Source organism: Poeciliopsis prolifica, unplaced genomic scaffold (genome assembly GCF_027474105.1).
Source record: "Poeciliopsis prolifica strain line A6 unplaced genomic scaffold, Auburn_PproV2 SCAFFOLD032, whole genome shotgun sequence".
NCBI classification, from domain to species: domain Eukaryota; kingdom Metazoa; phylum Chordata; class Actinopteri; order Cyprinodontiformes; family Poeciliidae; genus Poeciliopsis; species Poeciliopsis prolifica.
Window position 1 is genome coordinate 2,437,830 of NW_026562407.1, and position 17,031 is coordinate 2,454,860.

General features: G+C 43.2%; 1 protein-coding gene across 3 annotated transcripts in view; it reads right to left on the bottom strand.

Moving 5' to 3' along the window:
- plcb3 (phospholipase C, beta 3 (phosphatidylinositol-specific)) overlaps positions 1-17,031 on the bottom strand; it is a 76,531-nt gene that overhangs the window by 31,234 nt on the left and 28,266 nt on the right. Inside the window, exon 1 of one of the 3 annotated variants that reach the window (XM_055051029.1) lies at positions 11,862-11,936. The exons of the other annotated variants lie outside the window; for them this stretch is intronic. Coding sequence (XP_054907004.1) covers positions 11,862-11,873 — 12 coding nt within the window. The 5' untranslated portion in view covers positions 11,874-11,936. Of the gene's footprint in view, positions 1-11,861; positions 11,937-17,031 lie in introns of those variants that run through there. 3 annotated transcript variants of the gene reach the window in all.

The following is a 17,031-nucleotide window of genomic DNA, read 5'->3' on the forward strand; positions in this document are numbered from 1 at the left end:
TCTGACCCCTTTGACCTCATCAACATGAAACTGTGCCCAGACACAGAAGACATGTTGGTGTATTGAGGATTCCAACCCCGACCAGCTACGAGAGAGCAGGTGGGCATGGCGGCGTGGCGAAGTTACCTGTAACGCCATCGCCATACGTTTGGCTCTCAATTCCACATTTTCGGGCCCAGCTGCTCCAAACTCACAAGGATGGATCCTCATCCACTCCCCGACAGGAATCCATCACAATATTTGGTGGGCGTGGCCTAATTTCTCTATAGCGCCCCCTAGAAAACTTTAAATGATCAGCCCCAAGCCATGCTTTAACCTACAAATACGAAACTTTGTACACATGTGTATCATGTCAGGACTTACAAAAAAGTCTCTTGGAGCCATGGTCTAAACCCCACAGGAAGTCGGCCATTTTAGATTGAAGTTCAGATTTTGACCCCATTTTTGCCGTTTACAGCCTCCGTATTTGATCGAACTCCTCCTAGGGATTTCGATTGATCGGCTTCAAACTCGGTCAGTCTGCTCATAACGCATGTCCCATCTAAAGTTATCAAAACGGTGACTTTTGAGAATGCTGAAGGGGGGTTAGCAGGGGTCAAAGTTCACCTACTCGCCGTAAAAAAATAAACTGCTATATCTCCTACACAGAAACTCACAGAGGCACCAAAGTTTCTGTGATTGATCATCATCGGGTGTCCTACAATATCAGTGCGTACCGCCTGGTGGACGGGCGCGGAAACTGCGCAACAACTTCTGTCTTAGCACGTGGCCAGAGTTGATGGAAACTGAGCAACAGCTTCTGCGGTGCGGGCGGAGGAGCTGAAAACTTTGTGAGAGCTTCTGTGGTGGCTGAGGCGGCGGTTGCTCGTACCCCGCGGTGGACAATAGGCCGGAGCGGCGCTTGGCTGCGAGGGCCGTTCGAGGCTGCTTGCAGCTTTAATTATTATTATTATTCTCCCTCCAAATGAATTGGCTTTTTGGGGGCTTTATCATATTCAAAAACTCACCAAACTTGGCGGAGGCCTTAAGCCTGTTTCAAATTTACGTATTTTAAAGTCGTCGCAAAAATTCCACAAGAAATGGCTCAATAGCGCCACCTAGAAATTTTCAAAGGACCCTTTGCTATTCACTTACTTCATCGTAGAGACATGAAATTTGGTACACTTGTAGAGCTCCCCAAGATGCTCAAAATTTACAATTAATGTCATAGTGCAAGTATCACAGGAAGTCGCCATTTTGGATTGAAGGTCAAATTTTTCACCCCATTTTTGCCGTTTACAGCCTTCGTATTTGATCGACTCCTCCTAGGGATTTCGATTGATCGGCTTCAAACTCGGTCAGTCTGTTCATAAGGCATGTCCCCATCTAAAGTTAAAAAAACGGTGAGTTTTTGAGTATGCTGAAGGGGGGTTTGCAGGGGTCAAAGTTCACCTACTCGCCATAAAAATATAAACTGCTATATCTCCTACACAGAAATGCACAGAGGCACCAAAGTTACTGTGATTGATCATCATCGGCTGCCCTACAATACCCTATGGTCGAATGATGACATCACTTAGGCCACGCCCCTGAGAACAGGAAGTGTAATGTTTTACTGTGAACTTTCACTATCTGACCCCTTTGACCTCATCAACAGAAACTGTGCCCAACACACGAAAACATGTTGGTGTATTGAGGATTCCAACCCCGACCAGCTTCGATGGAGCAGGTGGGCGTGGCGGCGTGGCGAAGTGACCTGTAACGCCATCGCCATACGTTTGGCTCTCAATTCCACATTTTTGGGCCCAGCTGCTCCAATTTCACAAAGATGGACCCTCATCTACTCCCCGACAGGAATCCATCACAATATTTTGTGGGTGTGGCCTAATTTCTCTATAGCGCCCCCTAGAACACTTTAAATGATCAGCCCCAAGCCATGCTTTAACCTACAATTACGAAACTTTGTACACGTGTGTACCTTGTCAGGACTTACAAAAAAGTCTCTTGGAGCCATTGTCTAAACCCCACAGGAAGTCAGCCATTTTGGATTGAAGTTTGGATTTTGACCCATTTTTGCCGTTTACAGCCTTCCTATTTGATCGAACTCCTCCTAGGGATTTTGATTGATCGGCTTCAAACTCCGTCAGTCTGTTCATAAGGCATGTCCCATCTAAAGTTATCAAAACGGTGAGTTTTTGAGAATGCTGAAGGGGGGTTAGCAGGGGTCAAAGTTCACCTACTCTCCATAAAAAATAAACTGCTATATCTCCTACACAGAAACTCACAGAGGAACCAAAGTTTGAGTGATTGATCATCATCGGGTCTCCTAGAATACCCTATGGTCGAATGATGACATCACTTAGGCCACGCCCCCTGAGAACAGGAAGTGTAATGTTTTACTGTGAACGTTCGCTATCTGACCCCTTTGACCTCATCAACATGAAACTGTGCCCAGACACAGAAGACATGTTGGTGTATTGAGGATTCCAACCCCGACCAGCTACGATAGAGCAGGTGGGCATGGCGGCGTGGCGAAGTTACCTGTAACGCCATCGCCATACGTTTGGCTCTCATTACCACATTTTCGGGCTCAGCTGCTGCAAACTCACAAGGATGAATATTTATCCACTCCCCGACTAGAATCCATCACAATATTTGTAGGGCGTGGCCTAATTTCTCTATACCGCCCCCTAGAAAACAGCAGCCCATAGGTTATGTTGTTATTAATTATTTAAATATACATTATTATAACTTTTTATATATATATAAGTTTATTTTGTGGGTTAAAGTACAAACATTCATTCATTTTTGCTAGAAATAATACAAACAAAGTGATTCAGCAAAACGTATGACACAGCGAAGTAAGAACACACTGGGGTCAGTGTTGATGGAGTACGACTGGCACCTTGTGGCGATATACTGGTACTGCTAGTGCAATACCAGTATTGCCCCAGCAGGAGGCAGTGGTACTCCATCAATGAGAAAACAGATCGACGCTACGTAATAACAGTCAGCCGGCGACAGCTGGAGCTGCGAAGTTTTCCTGAACATTTTGCCTGCTTTTAGGAGCCACAGAACTGGACTACGCTCAACATTTTGCTTGGATTTTGGAGTTGCAAATCCGAACCACGCTTTTGAGCAAGAAGGCTCTGTTGGACCGGAGTTGGAGAAGTTTAAACTGAGCAACAGCTTCCGCGGTGCGGGCAGAGGCGCTGAAAACTGCGTGAGAGCTTCTGTGGTGGCTGGCGTGAGGCGGCGGTTGCTCGTACCCCGCGGTGGCAATAGGCCGGAGCGGCGCTTGGCTGCGAGGGCCGTTCGAGGCTGCTTGCAGCTTTAATTATTATTATTATTCTGCCCCCCCTAAAGAGGGGCCTTTTTGGGGGCTTTATCATATTCAAAAACTCACCAAACTTGGCGGACGCGTAAAGGGAGTTTCAAAATTTTGTATTTTAAGGTCATCGCAAAAATCCCATAAGAAATGGCTCAATAGCGCCACCTAGAAATTTTCAAAGGACCCTTTGCTATTCACTTACTTTATCCTAGAGACATGAAATTTGGTACACTTGTAGAGCTCCCCAAGATGCTCAAAATTTACAATTAATGTCATAGTGCAAGTATCACAGGAAGTCAGCCATTTTGGATTGAAGGTCAAATTTTCACCCCATTTTTGCCGTTTACAGCCTTCGTATTTGATCGAACTCCTCCTAGGGATTTCGATTGATCAGCTTCAAACTCGGTCAGTCTGTTCAGAAGGCATGTCCCATCTAAAGTTATCAAAACGGTGAGTTTTTGAGTATGCTGAAGGGGGGTTAGCAGGGGTCAAAGTTCACCTACTCGCCATAAAAAAAGAAACTGCTATATCTCCTACACAGAAACTCACAGAGGCACCAAAGTTACTGTGATTGATCATCATCGGGTCTCCTACAATATCCTATGGTCAAGTGATGAAATCACTTAGGCCACGCCCCCTGAGAACAGGAAGTGTCATGTTTTACTGTCAACGGTCGCTATCTGACCCCTTTGACCTCATCAACATGAAACTGTGCCCAGACACCGAAGACATGTTGGTGTATTGAGGACTCCAACCCCGACCAGCTTCAGTGCAGCAGGTGGGCGTGGCAGCGTGGCGAAGTGACCTGTAACGCCATCGCCATACGTTTGGCTCTCAATTCCACAATTTCGGGCACAGCTGCTCCAAATTCACAAGGATGGACCCTCATCTACTCCCCGACAGGAATCCATCACAATATTTGGTGGGCGTGGCCTAATTTCTCTATAGCGCCACCTAGAAAACTTTAAATGATCAGCCCCAAGCCATGCTTTAACCTACAAATACGAAACTTTGTACACATGTGTACCTTGTCAGGACTTACAAAAAAGTCTCTTGGAGCCATGGTCTAAACCCCACAGGAAGTCGGCCATTTTAGATTGAAGTTCGAATTTTGACCCATTTTTGCCGTTTACAGCCTTCGTATTTGATCGAACTTCTCCCAGGGATTTCGATTGATCGGCTTCAAACTCGGTCAGTCTGTTCATAAGGCATGTCCCATCTAAAGTTATCAAAACGGTGAGTTTTTGAGTATGCTGAAGAGGGGTTGGCAGGGGTCAAAGTTCACCTACTCCCCATAAAAAATAAACTGCTATATCTCCTACACAGAAACTCACAGAGGAACCAAAGTTTGAGTGATTGATCATCATCGGGTCTCCTAGAATACCCTATGGTAGAATAATGACATCACTTAGGCCACGCCCCCTGAGAACAGGAAGTGTAATGTTTTACTGTGAACGTTCGCTATCTGACCCCTTTGACCTCATCAACATGAAACTGTGCCCAGACACAGAAGACATGTTGGTGTATTGAGGATTCCAACCCCGACCAGCTACGAGAGAGCAGGTGGGCATGGCGGCGTGGCGAAGTTACCTGTAACGCCATCGCCATACGTTTGGCTCTCAATTCCACATTTTCGGGCCCAGCTGCTCCAAACTCACAAGGATGGATCCTCATCCACTCCCCGACAGGAATCCATCACAATATTTGGTGGGCGTGGCCTAATTTCTCTATAGCGCCCCCTAGAAAACTTTAAATGATCAGCCCCAAGCCATGCTTTAACCTACAAATACGAAACTTTGTACACATGTGTATCATGTCAGGACTTACAAAAAAGTCTCTTGGAGCCATGGTCTAAACCCCACAGGAAGTCGGCCATTTTAGATTGAAGTTCAGATTTTGACCCATTTTTGCCGTTTACAGCCTCCGTATTTGATCGAACTCCTCCTAGGGATTTCGATTGATCGGCTTCAAACTCGGTCAGTCTGCTCATAACGCATGTCCCATCTAAAGTTATCAAAACGGTGACTTTTTGAGAATGCTGAAGGGGGGTTAGCAGGGGTCAAAGTTCACCTACTCGCCGTAAAAAAATAAACTGCTATATCTCCTACACAGAAACTCACAGAGGCACCAAAGTTTCTGTGATTGATCATCATCGGGTGTCCTACAATATCAGTGCGTACCGCCTGGTGGACGGGCGCGGAAACTGCGCAACAACTTCTGTCTTAGCACGTGGCCAGAGTTGATGGAAACTGAGCAACAGCTTCTGCGGTGCGGGCGGAGGAGCTGAAAACTTTGTGAGAGCTTCTGTGGTGGCTGGCGTGAGGCGGCGGTTGCTCGTACCCCGCGGTGGACAATAGGCCGGAGCGGCGCTTGGCTGCGAGGGCCGTTCGAGGCTGCTTGCAGCTTTAATTATTATTATTATTAGGCCCGAGCAGCTAAGCGCTGCGAAGGCCTATTGTTTCTGTACTGTTTCTTATTATTATTATTATTATTATTATTATTCTGCCCCCCTAAAGAGGGGCCTTTTTGGGGGCTTTATCATATTCAAAAACTCACCAAACTTGGCGGACGCGTAAAGGGAGTTTCAAAATTTTGTATTTTAAGGTCATCACAAAAATCCCATAAGAAATGGCTCAATAGCGCCACCTACAAATTTTCAACGGACCCTTTGCTATTCACTTACTTTATCCTAGAGACATGAAATTTGGTACACTTGTAGAGCTCCCCAAGATGCTCAAAATTTACAATTAATGTCATAGTGCAAGTATCACAGGAAGTCGGCCATTTTGGATTGAAGGTCCAATTTTGAGGCCATTTTTGCCGTTTACAGCCTTCGTATTTGATCAAACTCCTCCTAGGGATTTCGATTGATCGGCTTTAAACTCGGTCAGTCTGTTCAGAAGGCATGTCTCATCTAAAGTTATCAAAACTGTGAGTTTTTGAGAATGCTGAAGAGGGGTTAGCAGGGGTCAAAGTTCACCTACTCGCCATAAAAACATAAACTGCTATATCTCCTACACAGAAATTCACAGAGGCACCAAAGTTTCTGTGATTTATCATCATTGGGTGTCCTACAATACCCTATGGTCGAATGATGACATCACTTAGGCCACGCCCCCTGAGAACAGGAAGTGTAATGTTTTACTGTGAACGGTCGCTATCTGACCCCTTTGACCTCATCAACATGAAACTGTGCCCAGACACAGAAGACATGTTGGTGTATTGAGGATTCCAACCCCGACCACATTCGATGGAGCAGGTGGGCGTGGCGGCGTGGCGAAGTGACCTCTAACGCCATCGCCATACGTTTGCCTCTCAATTCCACATTTTTGGGCCCAGCTGCTCCAATTTCACAAAGATGGATCCTCATCCACTCCCCCACAGGAATCCATCACAATATTTGTGGGGCGTGGCCTAATTTCTCTATAGCGCCCCCTAGAAAACTTTAAATGATCAGCCCCAAGCCATGCTTTAACCTACAATTACGAAACGTTGTACACATGTGTACCTTGTCAGGACTTACAAAAAGTCTCTTGGAGCCATGGTCTAAACCCCACAGGAAGTCGGCCATTTTAGATTGAAGTTCAGATTTTGACCCCATTTTTGCCGTTTACAGCCTCCGTATTTGATCGAACTCCTCCTAGGGATTTTGATTGATCGTCTTCAAACTCGGTCAGTCTGCGCATAAGGCATGTCCCATCTGAAGTTATCAAAACGGTGAGTTTTTGAGAATGCTGAAAGGCGGTTAGCAGGGGTCAAAGTTCACCTACACGCCATAAAAACATAAACTGCTATATTTCCTACACAGAAACTCACAGAGGCACCAAAGTTACTGTGATTGATCATCATCGGGTGTCCTACAATACCCTATGGTCGAATGATGACATCACTTAGGCCACGCCCCCTGAGAAAAGGAAGTGTGATGTTTTACTCTTAACGGTCGCTATCTGACCCCTTTGACCTCATCAACATGAAACTGTGCCCAGACACAGAAGACATGTTGGTGTGTTGAGGATTCCAACCCCGACCAGCTTCGATGGAGCAGCTGGGCGTGGCGGCGTGGTAAAGTGACCTGTAACGCCATCGCCATACGATTGGCTCTCAATTCCACATTTTTGGGCGCAGCTGCTCCAAACTCACAAGGATGGATCTTCATCCACTCCCTGACAGGAATCCATCACAATATTTGTAGGGTGTGGCCTAATTTCTCTATAGCGCCCCCTAGAAAACTTTAAATGATCAGCCCCAAGCCATTCTTTAGCCTACAATTACGAAACTTTGTACACGTGTGTACCATGTCAGGACTTACAAAAAAGTCTCTTGGAGGCATGGTCTAAACCCCAGAGGAAGTCGGCCATTTTAGATTGAAGTTCAGATTTTGATCCTATTTTTGGTGTTTATAAACCATTTCAGTAATTCGCCACTTGGGGTCAGTATTGCTCCACAAATGAAACAGCAGATAAACAAGATGAGGAACAATATCAGTATTTCGCCAGTAGGTGTCAGTGTTCCTCCACCAATGAGAAACAGATCCACGGGCGGGATGGGCGTGAAAACTTTGTGAGAGCGTTGCCATGAAATTTCTAAAAGGATAGAAATGTCTCAGATAATTTTTGTTGAATTAAATCATGCAGTAAATGTAGCGTTTTCTTACTTCTTCCAAACCATTTCAGTAATTCGCCACTCTGAGTAAGTATTACTCCAACAATGAAATAGAGTGCTTTAGAAACACAGCTGAAAATGATGAAAAATGAAGAACAGTAGTACTTCGCCATGTGCATATGATCGGCTGTAAATGACACGTGGATCATCCGACTGACGACAAATTGGATACGTATCACCTTTGTTGACCTCTAAAGAGAACAACAGCATTGAAATATATTTTGACTCCACTGCGCGTCCTACATTAATCCGCCAGCTATATTTCCTCGCTAAACCAATGAATCTGCACCACATTTTTTGCATCGTCAAGGAGCGCCTCCGAACGCATCAGTGCGTACCGCCTGGTGGACGGGCGCGGAAACTGCGCAACAACTTCTGTGTTAGCAGGTGGCCAGCGTTGATGGAAACTGAGCAACAGCTTCCGCGATGCGGGCGGAAGAGCTGAAAACTGCGTGAGAGCTTCTGTGGTGGCTGGCGTGAGGCGCCGGTTGCTAGTACCCGCGGTGGCAATAGGCCGGAGCGGCGCTTGGCTGCGAGGGCCGTTCGAGGCTGCTTGCAGCTTTAATTATTATTTATTATTATTCTGCCCCCCTAAAGAGGGGCCTTTTTGGGGGCTTTATCATTTTCAAAAACTCACCAAACTTGGCGGACGCGTAAAGGGAGTTTCAAAATTTTGTATTTTAAGGTCATTGCAAAAATCCCATAAAAAATGGCTCAATAGCGCCACCTACAAATTTTCAAAGGACCCTTTGCTATTCACTTACTTTATCCTAGAGACATGAAATTTGGTACACTTGTAGAGCTCCCCAAGATGCTCAAAATTTACAATTAATGTCATAGTGCAAGTATCACAGGAAGTCAGCCATTTTGAATTGAAGGTCCATTTTTGGTGCCATTTTTGCCGTTTACAGCCTTCGTATTTGATCGAACTCCTCCTAGGGATTTCGATTGATCGGCTTCAAACTCGGTCAGTCTGTTCATAAGGCATGTCCCATCTAAAGTTATCAAAACGGTGAGTTTGAGTATGCTGAAGGGGGGTTAGCAGGGGTCAAAGTTCACCTACTCACCATAAAAAAATAAACTGCTATATCTCCTACACAGAAACTCACAGAGGCACCAAAGTTTCTGTGATTGATCATCATCGGGTGTCCTACAATACCCTATGGTCGAATGATGACATCACTTAGGCCACGCCCCATGAGAAGAGGAAGTGTCATGTTTTACTGTGGACGGTCGCTATCTGACCCCTTTGACCTCATCAACATGAAACTGTGCCCAGACACAGAAGACATGTTGGTGTGTTGAGGATTCCAACCACGACCAGATTCGATGGAGCAGGTGGGCGTGGCGGCGTGGCGAAGTGACCTGTAACGCCATCGCCATACGTTTGGCTCTCAATTCCACATTTTCGGGCGCAGCTGCTCCAAATTCACAAGGATGGACAGTCATCTACTCCCGGACAGGAATCCATCACAATATTTGGTGGGCGTGGCCTAATTTCTCTATAGCGCCCCCTAGAAAACTTTAAATGATCAGCCCCAAGCCATGCTTTAACCTACAATTACGAAACTTTGTACACGTGTGTACCTTGTCAGGACTTACAAAAAAGTCTCTTGGAGCCATGGTCTAAACCCCACAGGAAGTCGGCCATTTTGGATTGAAGTTCGGATTTTGAACCATTTTTGCAGTTTGCAGCCTTGGTATTTGATCGAACTCCTCCCAGGGTTTTCGATTGATCGGCTTCAAACTCGGTCAGTCTGTTCATAAGGCATGTCCCATCTAAAGTTATCAAAACGGTGAGTTTTTGAGTATGCTGAAGGGGGGTTGGCAGGGGTCAAAGTTCACCTACTCCCCATAAAAAATAAACTGCTATATCTCCTACACAGAAACTCACAGAGGCACCAAAGTTTCTGTGATTGATCATCATCGGGTGTCCTACAATACCCTATGGTCGAATGATGACATCACTTAGGCCACGCCCCCTGAGAAAAGGAAGTGTCATGTTTTACTCTGAACGGTTGATATCTGACCCCTTTGACCTCATCAACATGAAACTGTGCCCAGACACAGAAGACATGTTGGTGTGTTGAGGATTCCAACCCCGACCAGCTTCGATGGAGCAGCTGGGCGTGGCGGCGTGGCGAAGTCACCTGTAACGCCATCGCCATACGTTTGGCTCTCAATTCCACATTTTTGGGCCCAGCTGCTCCAAACTCACAAGGATGGATCTTCATCCACTCCCCGACAGGAATCCATCACAATATTTGTAGGGTGTGGCCTAATTTCTCTATAGCGCCCCCTAGAAAATTTTAAATGATCAGCCCCAAGCCATGCTTTAAAACCTACAATTACGAAACTTTGTACACGTGTGTACCATGTCAGGACTTAAAAAAAAGTCTCTTGGAGCCATGGTCTAAACCCCAGAGGAAGTCGGCCATTTTTGATTGAAGTTCAGATTTTCATCCCATTTTTGCCGTTTATAAACCATTTCAGTAATTCGCCACTTGGGGTCAGTATTGCTCCACAAATGAAACAGCAGATAAACAGGATGAAGAACAATATCAGTATTTCGCCAGTAGGTGTCAGTGTTCCTCCGCCAATGACAAACAGATCCACGGGCGGATGGGCGTGAAAACTTTGTGAGAGCGTTGCCATGAAATTTCTAAAAGGATAGAAATGTCTCAGATAATTTTTGTTGAATTAAATCATGCAGTAAATGTAGCGTTTTCTTACTTCTTACAAAACATTTCAGTAATTCGCCACTCTGAGTAAGTATTACTCCAACATTGAAATAGAGTGCTTTAGAAACACAGCTGAAAATGATGAAAAATGACGAACTGTAGTACTTCGCCATGTGCATATGATCGGCTGTAAATGACACGTGGATGATCCGACTGACGCCAAATTGGATACGTATGACCTTTGTTGACCTCTAAAGAGAACAACAGCATTGAAATATATTTTGACTCCACTGCGCGTCCTACATTAATCCAGCTATATTTCCTCGCTAAACCAATGAATCTGCACCACATTTTTTGCATCGTCAAGGAGCGCCTCCGAACGCATCAGTGTGTACCGCCTGGTGGACGGGCGCGGAAACTGCGCAACAACTTCTGTGTTAGCACGTGGCCAGCGTTGATGGAAACTGAGCAACAGCTTCCGCGGTGCGGGCGGAGGAGCTGAAAACTGCGTGAGAGCTTCTGTGGTGGCTGGCGTGAGGCGACGGTTGCTAGTACCCCGCGGTGGCAATAGGCCGGAGCGGCGCTTGGCTGCGAGGGCCGTTCGAGGCTGCTTGCAGCTTTAATGTTTTTTTCTTTTTTAGACTGCAACACATAAAATGAAAAAGGTTCTGTTGGATCTTTTCTATAGAAAATTAGAAGATTGCAAAATTTTTTGCATCAAAACCCATTTTATCTGACTTATTATTAGGGATAAGCTTAAAATTGGGCCTTTATCAATATCCCATTTTACTACTGATACAATGGCCGATATTTACTGATATTTGTATCAGTGTCACGTATTGTGCTGTCCTCACAATACTGACTATGTAATTAATTAGACATAGAAAACAACAATTAGACAGTTAGACAACAATTAACAATTAGACATCGAACAACTACAAAAAAGTTTTCACACAAGGTTGCTTTTCTTAACTGAATTTCTTTCATAGACGTTTGAAACTAAATACAACACAAGGGGAAAATAGGTTACTGGCTAAAACACTCATCTTAATGCCACAGTCAAAGCGTTTCTGTAGCTGAAATATAACGGAAAGTAGATTATTAGCTAAAGCACATAGCTTAATGCTACACTCAAAAATGATACATTTAATCAACTAAAGAACAAACAATACCTGCCTAGATGGCTTATAAAACCCGAAAATACTTACAAAGGCGAACATTTTCTAACGTATAAAAGTTATAAATACATTTCAGAGAGTTCACGAGCCGTTCACTTCCTCCTAACTGCCTAAATTATTGTTGGCATAGTTACCGGAGAACTATATCTCAAAGATAGATTGCTGCTAAGAGCACTCACGCGGTCACATTTCTCCAAATACAATAAGGACGAAGATCGTTTGTAATACAGATGTAATACTCTGACCAAATTTCAAACATTTTTGCCCATTCTTAGCATAAATTAGCTATATAATTATCTAATTATGATCTTAACTACAATCTTATTGATGTAAATTATTTCCACTATAAAATAACTTACTATATTTGACCAACTGACATAACAGTCATCGAGTGACCAAATACAAAATACAAAATTCCGAAATAATATGAATGAAAGACAATCACAACATTAAGAAATTAGAAATAAAAAAGGTGAATTGGCTCAGAAAACTACAAAATCCTCTTCTGAAATTTAAATGAAGATAAACAAAACAGACAAAATAAAACAAACTGCAGCCAAATAGAGAAACCCAGGAAGAGTGATGCTTTATGATATGATCTTTCATCATCTCTGTACTCATTAATGTGAGACAGAACAAGCGGATGAAGATGGCACAAAACACAGCTTTTGGATGGAAGACCAAAATAAAAGAAGTTGTAATCCATTCCTCGGGCTAACACCTTATACTCTGTGCAGCTTTTTATCTCCTTCCACGAAACATCTTGGAGATTTTACCTCCTCAAGATATGAAACGCAACCAGTGACGTGTGTGTGTGTTTGGCTTCTGGTGTCACATCACAGAGACAGAAGCCCACTAAAAACACTATGGAGGTTTCATTTTCTTTTTAGGACATATTCTCCCCCTTCAGATTCATGGCGGAGGAGTTGGGAACACCATAAACCACTGGGACACAGCTGCCTTGAGAAAAGAACCATGGGATAAAAATGAGAAGGCTGGGGAGGAGATGCGGTCATAAACCCAACCATAAACACAGAGGAGGATGCATGCTCCGTCCTGTGTAAATATTTGTTTAGACCCACACTCATTCCACAAACCTCCTTATTTCTTCCATATATTCTGCTCATTCTGAGGTGTTCTTCCTACTTCCAGCTTCCTACTTCACATTTTGGGAAACCCCTCCGTTAATGAAACGTTTTGAAAAGATACGCACAAGTTTGATCTGAAAGTTGCAGCGTGCATATTCACATTCCTGTATCAATACTTTAAAGCCACCCAAACAGCATTTGCTTCTGGTCATTCGCAAAGAAAATGCTACAAAAACACCAAAATTTTAAAAAGACTTGACTAAATACACAAAGCTTAGCCTGGCGGGGACACAAGCCCGCCAGACTTAAAATACACTGGCCGAAACACTGGATGAGCGCAGCAAATGATAATTCAATAATTTATGTGAATTTTGATTTCATAATGTTTATAGAAAACAATATCAGATTTTAGATACATATAATAAAAGTGGTTCTTTTTAAATGTCTTTTTTCTGACTTTCTCTGCAACTTTCTGGGGCCTTTCTAAAACCCAACTTCAAAAAAACTCAATAAAAAACAGATTTTTCTGGATTTAAAGTGAAAAAAAAAGCCCATTCTTGTGTGCAAAGCAATTTAAATTTAATAGAACGCATCTGAACATCAATTATTAAGTCTAATTTGGATTTTGGACTTTGACTAGTCCATTTTAACATTTAACACTGGGTGTATAGACAGAGTGGTTGATGTTGGAAGTTGAACCCCTGGCATAATGTCTAGTCTTTTTCAGCCCTAGCAGAAAAAAAAAACAATATAGCATGACACTGCCACCACCATGCTGCGATCACTGGACTCTCCGATAAATAAATGACACATATCTGAATAGGCTAGTGATTAATACCAATATATATAATATGTCTGATTGAATATTCAATTTACAGAATATTCATTGAGCTCCAATAAAGAGCCGCACAGCATTCTGGGAGATGTAGGCACAGGAAAGGCTTTAGAGGTTTAAAACCTCTGGAGACCAGCTAAGCAAGGTTGACTTACTCACTCTTTAGTTGGTTACCTAGCAACAACCTGCTGAGTAATGTTTGGTTACCTAGCAACAACCTGCTGAGTAATGTTTGGTTACCTAGCAACAACCTGCTGAGTAATGTTTGGTTACCTAGCAACAACCTGCTGAGTAACTGGAGAAACAGCAGTTTAAGGATTCGCCACTTTGCGGATAGAACAGGAAAGTTTGTACCACCAGTTATAGAGACGTCTAAAACAAAGACCTAATCAACAAATATCAATATTGACTGATATGAAATGTTTATATTGTTGTGATAAGTTTTTCAGTCCTCGCTTTTATTGCAAAATGTACTAATTAGTGTTGATCTAGCACATGAAAGCCGAACGCTGAATGCAGCAATACAGCATTTGCAGAGCGCCGTACTGCTCTGAAACACCACTGTGCCAAACTCTCGTCTCGGTCGTCCATGCTTCCGTTTCAAAGATACATAGCAAGCAGTCGCAGTCAGCATCATTTTCTAAGTGCTGAAACTCGTGCCTTCCTCTTCCAGCTTTCCGCTGGCCCTCAGGCCGCCAGCTCCCCTGGGATTGGCTGGAACAAATAAAGGTCAAGGAGCGACGCACCAATTGGATTCAGCGCTCTCAAACGTTGACCTCTGATTGGCCTGTGGAGAATAAATTATTTCCTGGGGGAACAAGCGACTTTTGGGTCTGTAGGACACACACACTCCTCACTTCTCCCACAGGCCATGGTTTCATTCTGCCACTGACAGGGAGACTCCTTGGAGATGAGACTAATGAGACTACAACTTTCTCTCTGGCCCCTGCGAGTGTCTTACATCACACGCAGGCAAGGAAATCTTAGTCGCTTAACACGCTCCCATACACAGTCAAAGACCTGTGAGAAAATTCATATGAACCAATCCTTTGCGTTCAGGTCTAAACTTGTGAAACATCCTGACCTGTTGAGCAACACAGGGTGTGTATGCGAGAGTGGAAAACCCTTGAAAGTCGATGCAAACACATCACAAAATATCAAATCGACCACTTTCTGGGCAAATGAGTCCAGAAAGGAAAAAAATAACAAAACGGCGAATCAAGTGAAATGTGGTGAACATCCATGATCGCATTCCTAACATGTCCCAGCTGTCTGCTTTGTGATAACGTGTCTGTGTGTGTGATGTTTAGCTGGGAGCTGCTCCATTCAGCTCAGTGTGTTAAACACAGCTTCATTCATCTCTCACACTCAAGTTTACTACGGCTACAAACACCGCGGCGGAGGGCTTCCCAAGAAGAACGCAGGAATAAAGAGCTGCTGTGAACTTCAGCTTACACGTTCTCCTAGGATTGAAAACTTCTCTAATTTCACAGCATTTTGTATTTATGGACTATTATAAAAAGTGTAGATGCTTCACGTTACATTAAAGGAGACCTGTTATGGTTTTTACTTTAAACAAGCTAGAATAGGTCTATGGGCTACACAAAAAATATCCATTACATTTTTTTCCACAAAATAATTCTCAGATTATGAGGTTTAGTTGATCAGTTCTGTCTATTTTGAAATCTTTTCAGAATGAGCCAGTTTGGTGTTCTGTCACTTTAATGCTAATAAGAGGCCGCTGACCACACCCTCAAACTCAACGTTTACACTCCAGTTGCAAACAGACGCAACTCAAACAAAACCTGGACAGAAACAAAACTGAAGTTATCATCTTTGGGTCTAAAGAGGAACGATGTAGCTGAAAATTTATCAGGCACTAACTCTGGGTGTAGTGATGAAATCAGACCTGAACCTTCCGAGACACATAAAGTCAGTTACAAAGTCAGCCTTTCATCACCTGAAGAACATTTCCAGGATTAAAGAACTGCTGTTCCAGCAATATCTAGAGAAACTCATCCTAGTCGCACAGTTTTCTTCACAGCTCTTCCTAGAAAGTCAAACAGCTGCAGCTGAGGTGGGAGAGGAAATCTGAGGCTTTCTTGTACCCCACAGTAAGTTAAACTCTGTTGTGGACTATGTGTGAATGTGTCAAGAAGATAATTTAATCAGAATTATTTCCTCAAACTACATCTTTGTTTTTAACCAAAATGGATTCTCGTCTGTCAAGTGGTTTTGATTTGACAGAAGTTATACAGAAACACTTCCTGATGTTTTTAGATAACAGGCATATTACACTAAATTACAGAAGTCCAGATTTGATAGGCTAGTATAACATATTAACATGGTATATAAGTCTGATTAAATGAGATTCATGTTTAACTGAACTGCTGGCGAGAAACAACTTAATGCATTAGACTGACCTTTGAAAACAAAGGTCAATATCACCAAAACTGTAGAATTGCATGCAGATAAAGATAATGCAGAAACATCTTATAAACATCCATATTTAATTCAACACTAAATGCACCTGACTTGCATTCACAATATCTCTATGCAGCCACAGCAACGTCAAAAGTATCTGCTGTCCTGTTTTGGTTTCTCTCTGGCTTGTGTTGAAGTAACTGCACAGAGCATTTGTTGACGGTATACAATGGTTTGATGATAAGTCAGACATCAATATATATAGATGGTTTTTGGAAAAAAAATCCAGAGATGAGGCTAGCAGCATCCTACAAATGTTGTAGGCCTCAATAATTTGAAAAATCAGTTGAAGCTCTTAAACCATAATGTCTACATCTATATCATCATTAGCTGAATCTCTCATAATTATGTTTTCTTCTACTAACTTTTTCAGTAGACCCTGGGCTATGATAATAGAGGCCAGTTGGGAACAAACGCTAACAGCTGCTCAGAACCAACAGCTTCTCAAGCTAGCTAACTTCTTCCCAGTGCCAAATTAACAAAGTTAGCTTCTCAGCTCCAAGCTTATGCCTTATGAAGCAAATGTCTCCTTAGCACCAAGCTAACAGTTACTCAAGCAAATAGTTGCTACAAGTAACCTCTGCTCAACTTAATCGTTGCTCATTACTAAGCTAACGTTTACTCAGAGCTAAGCTAACGACTACTCAAACTAACAACTTAATCTCAGAGTCAAGCTACCAGCTAACAAAGCTAACATTTGCAAAGTGCCAAGCTAACAGAGCGTGACATTGGCTTGTTATTGTATCATAACAGTTTATGGGACTATTATGAAAATAATAAAAGAGAAAATATT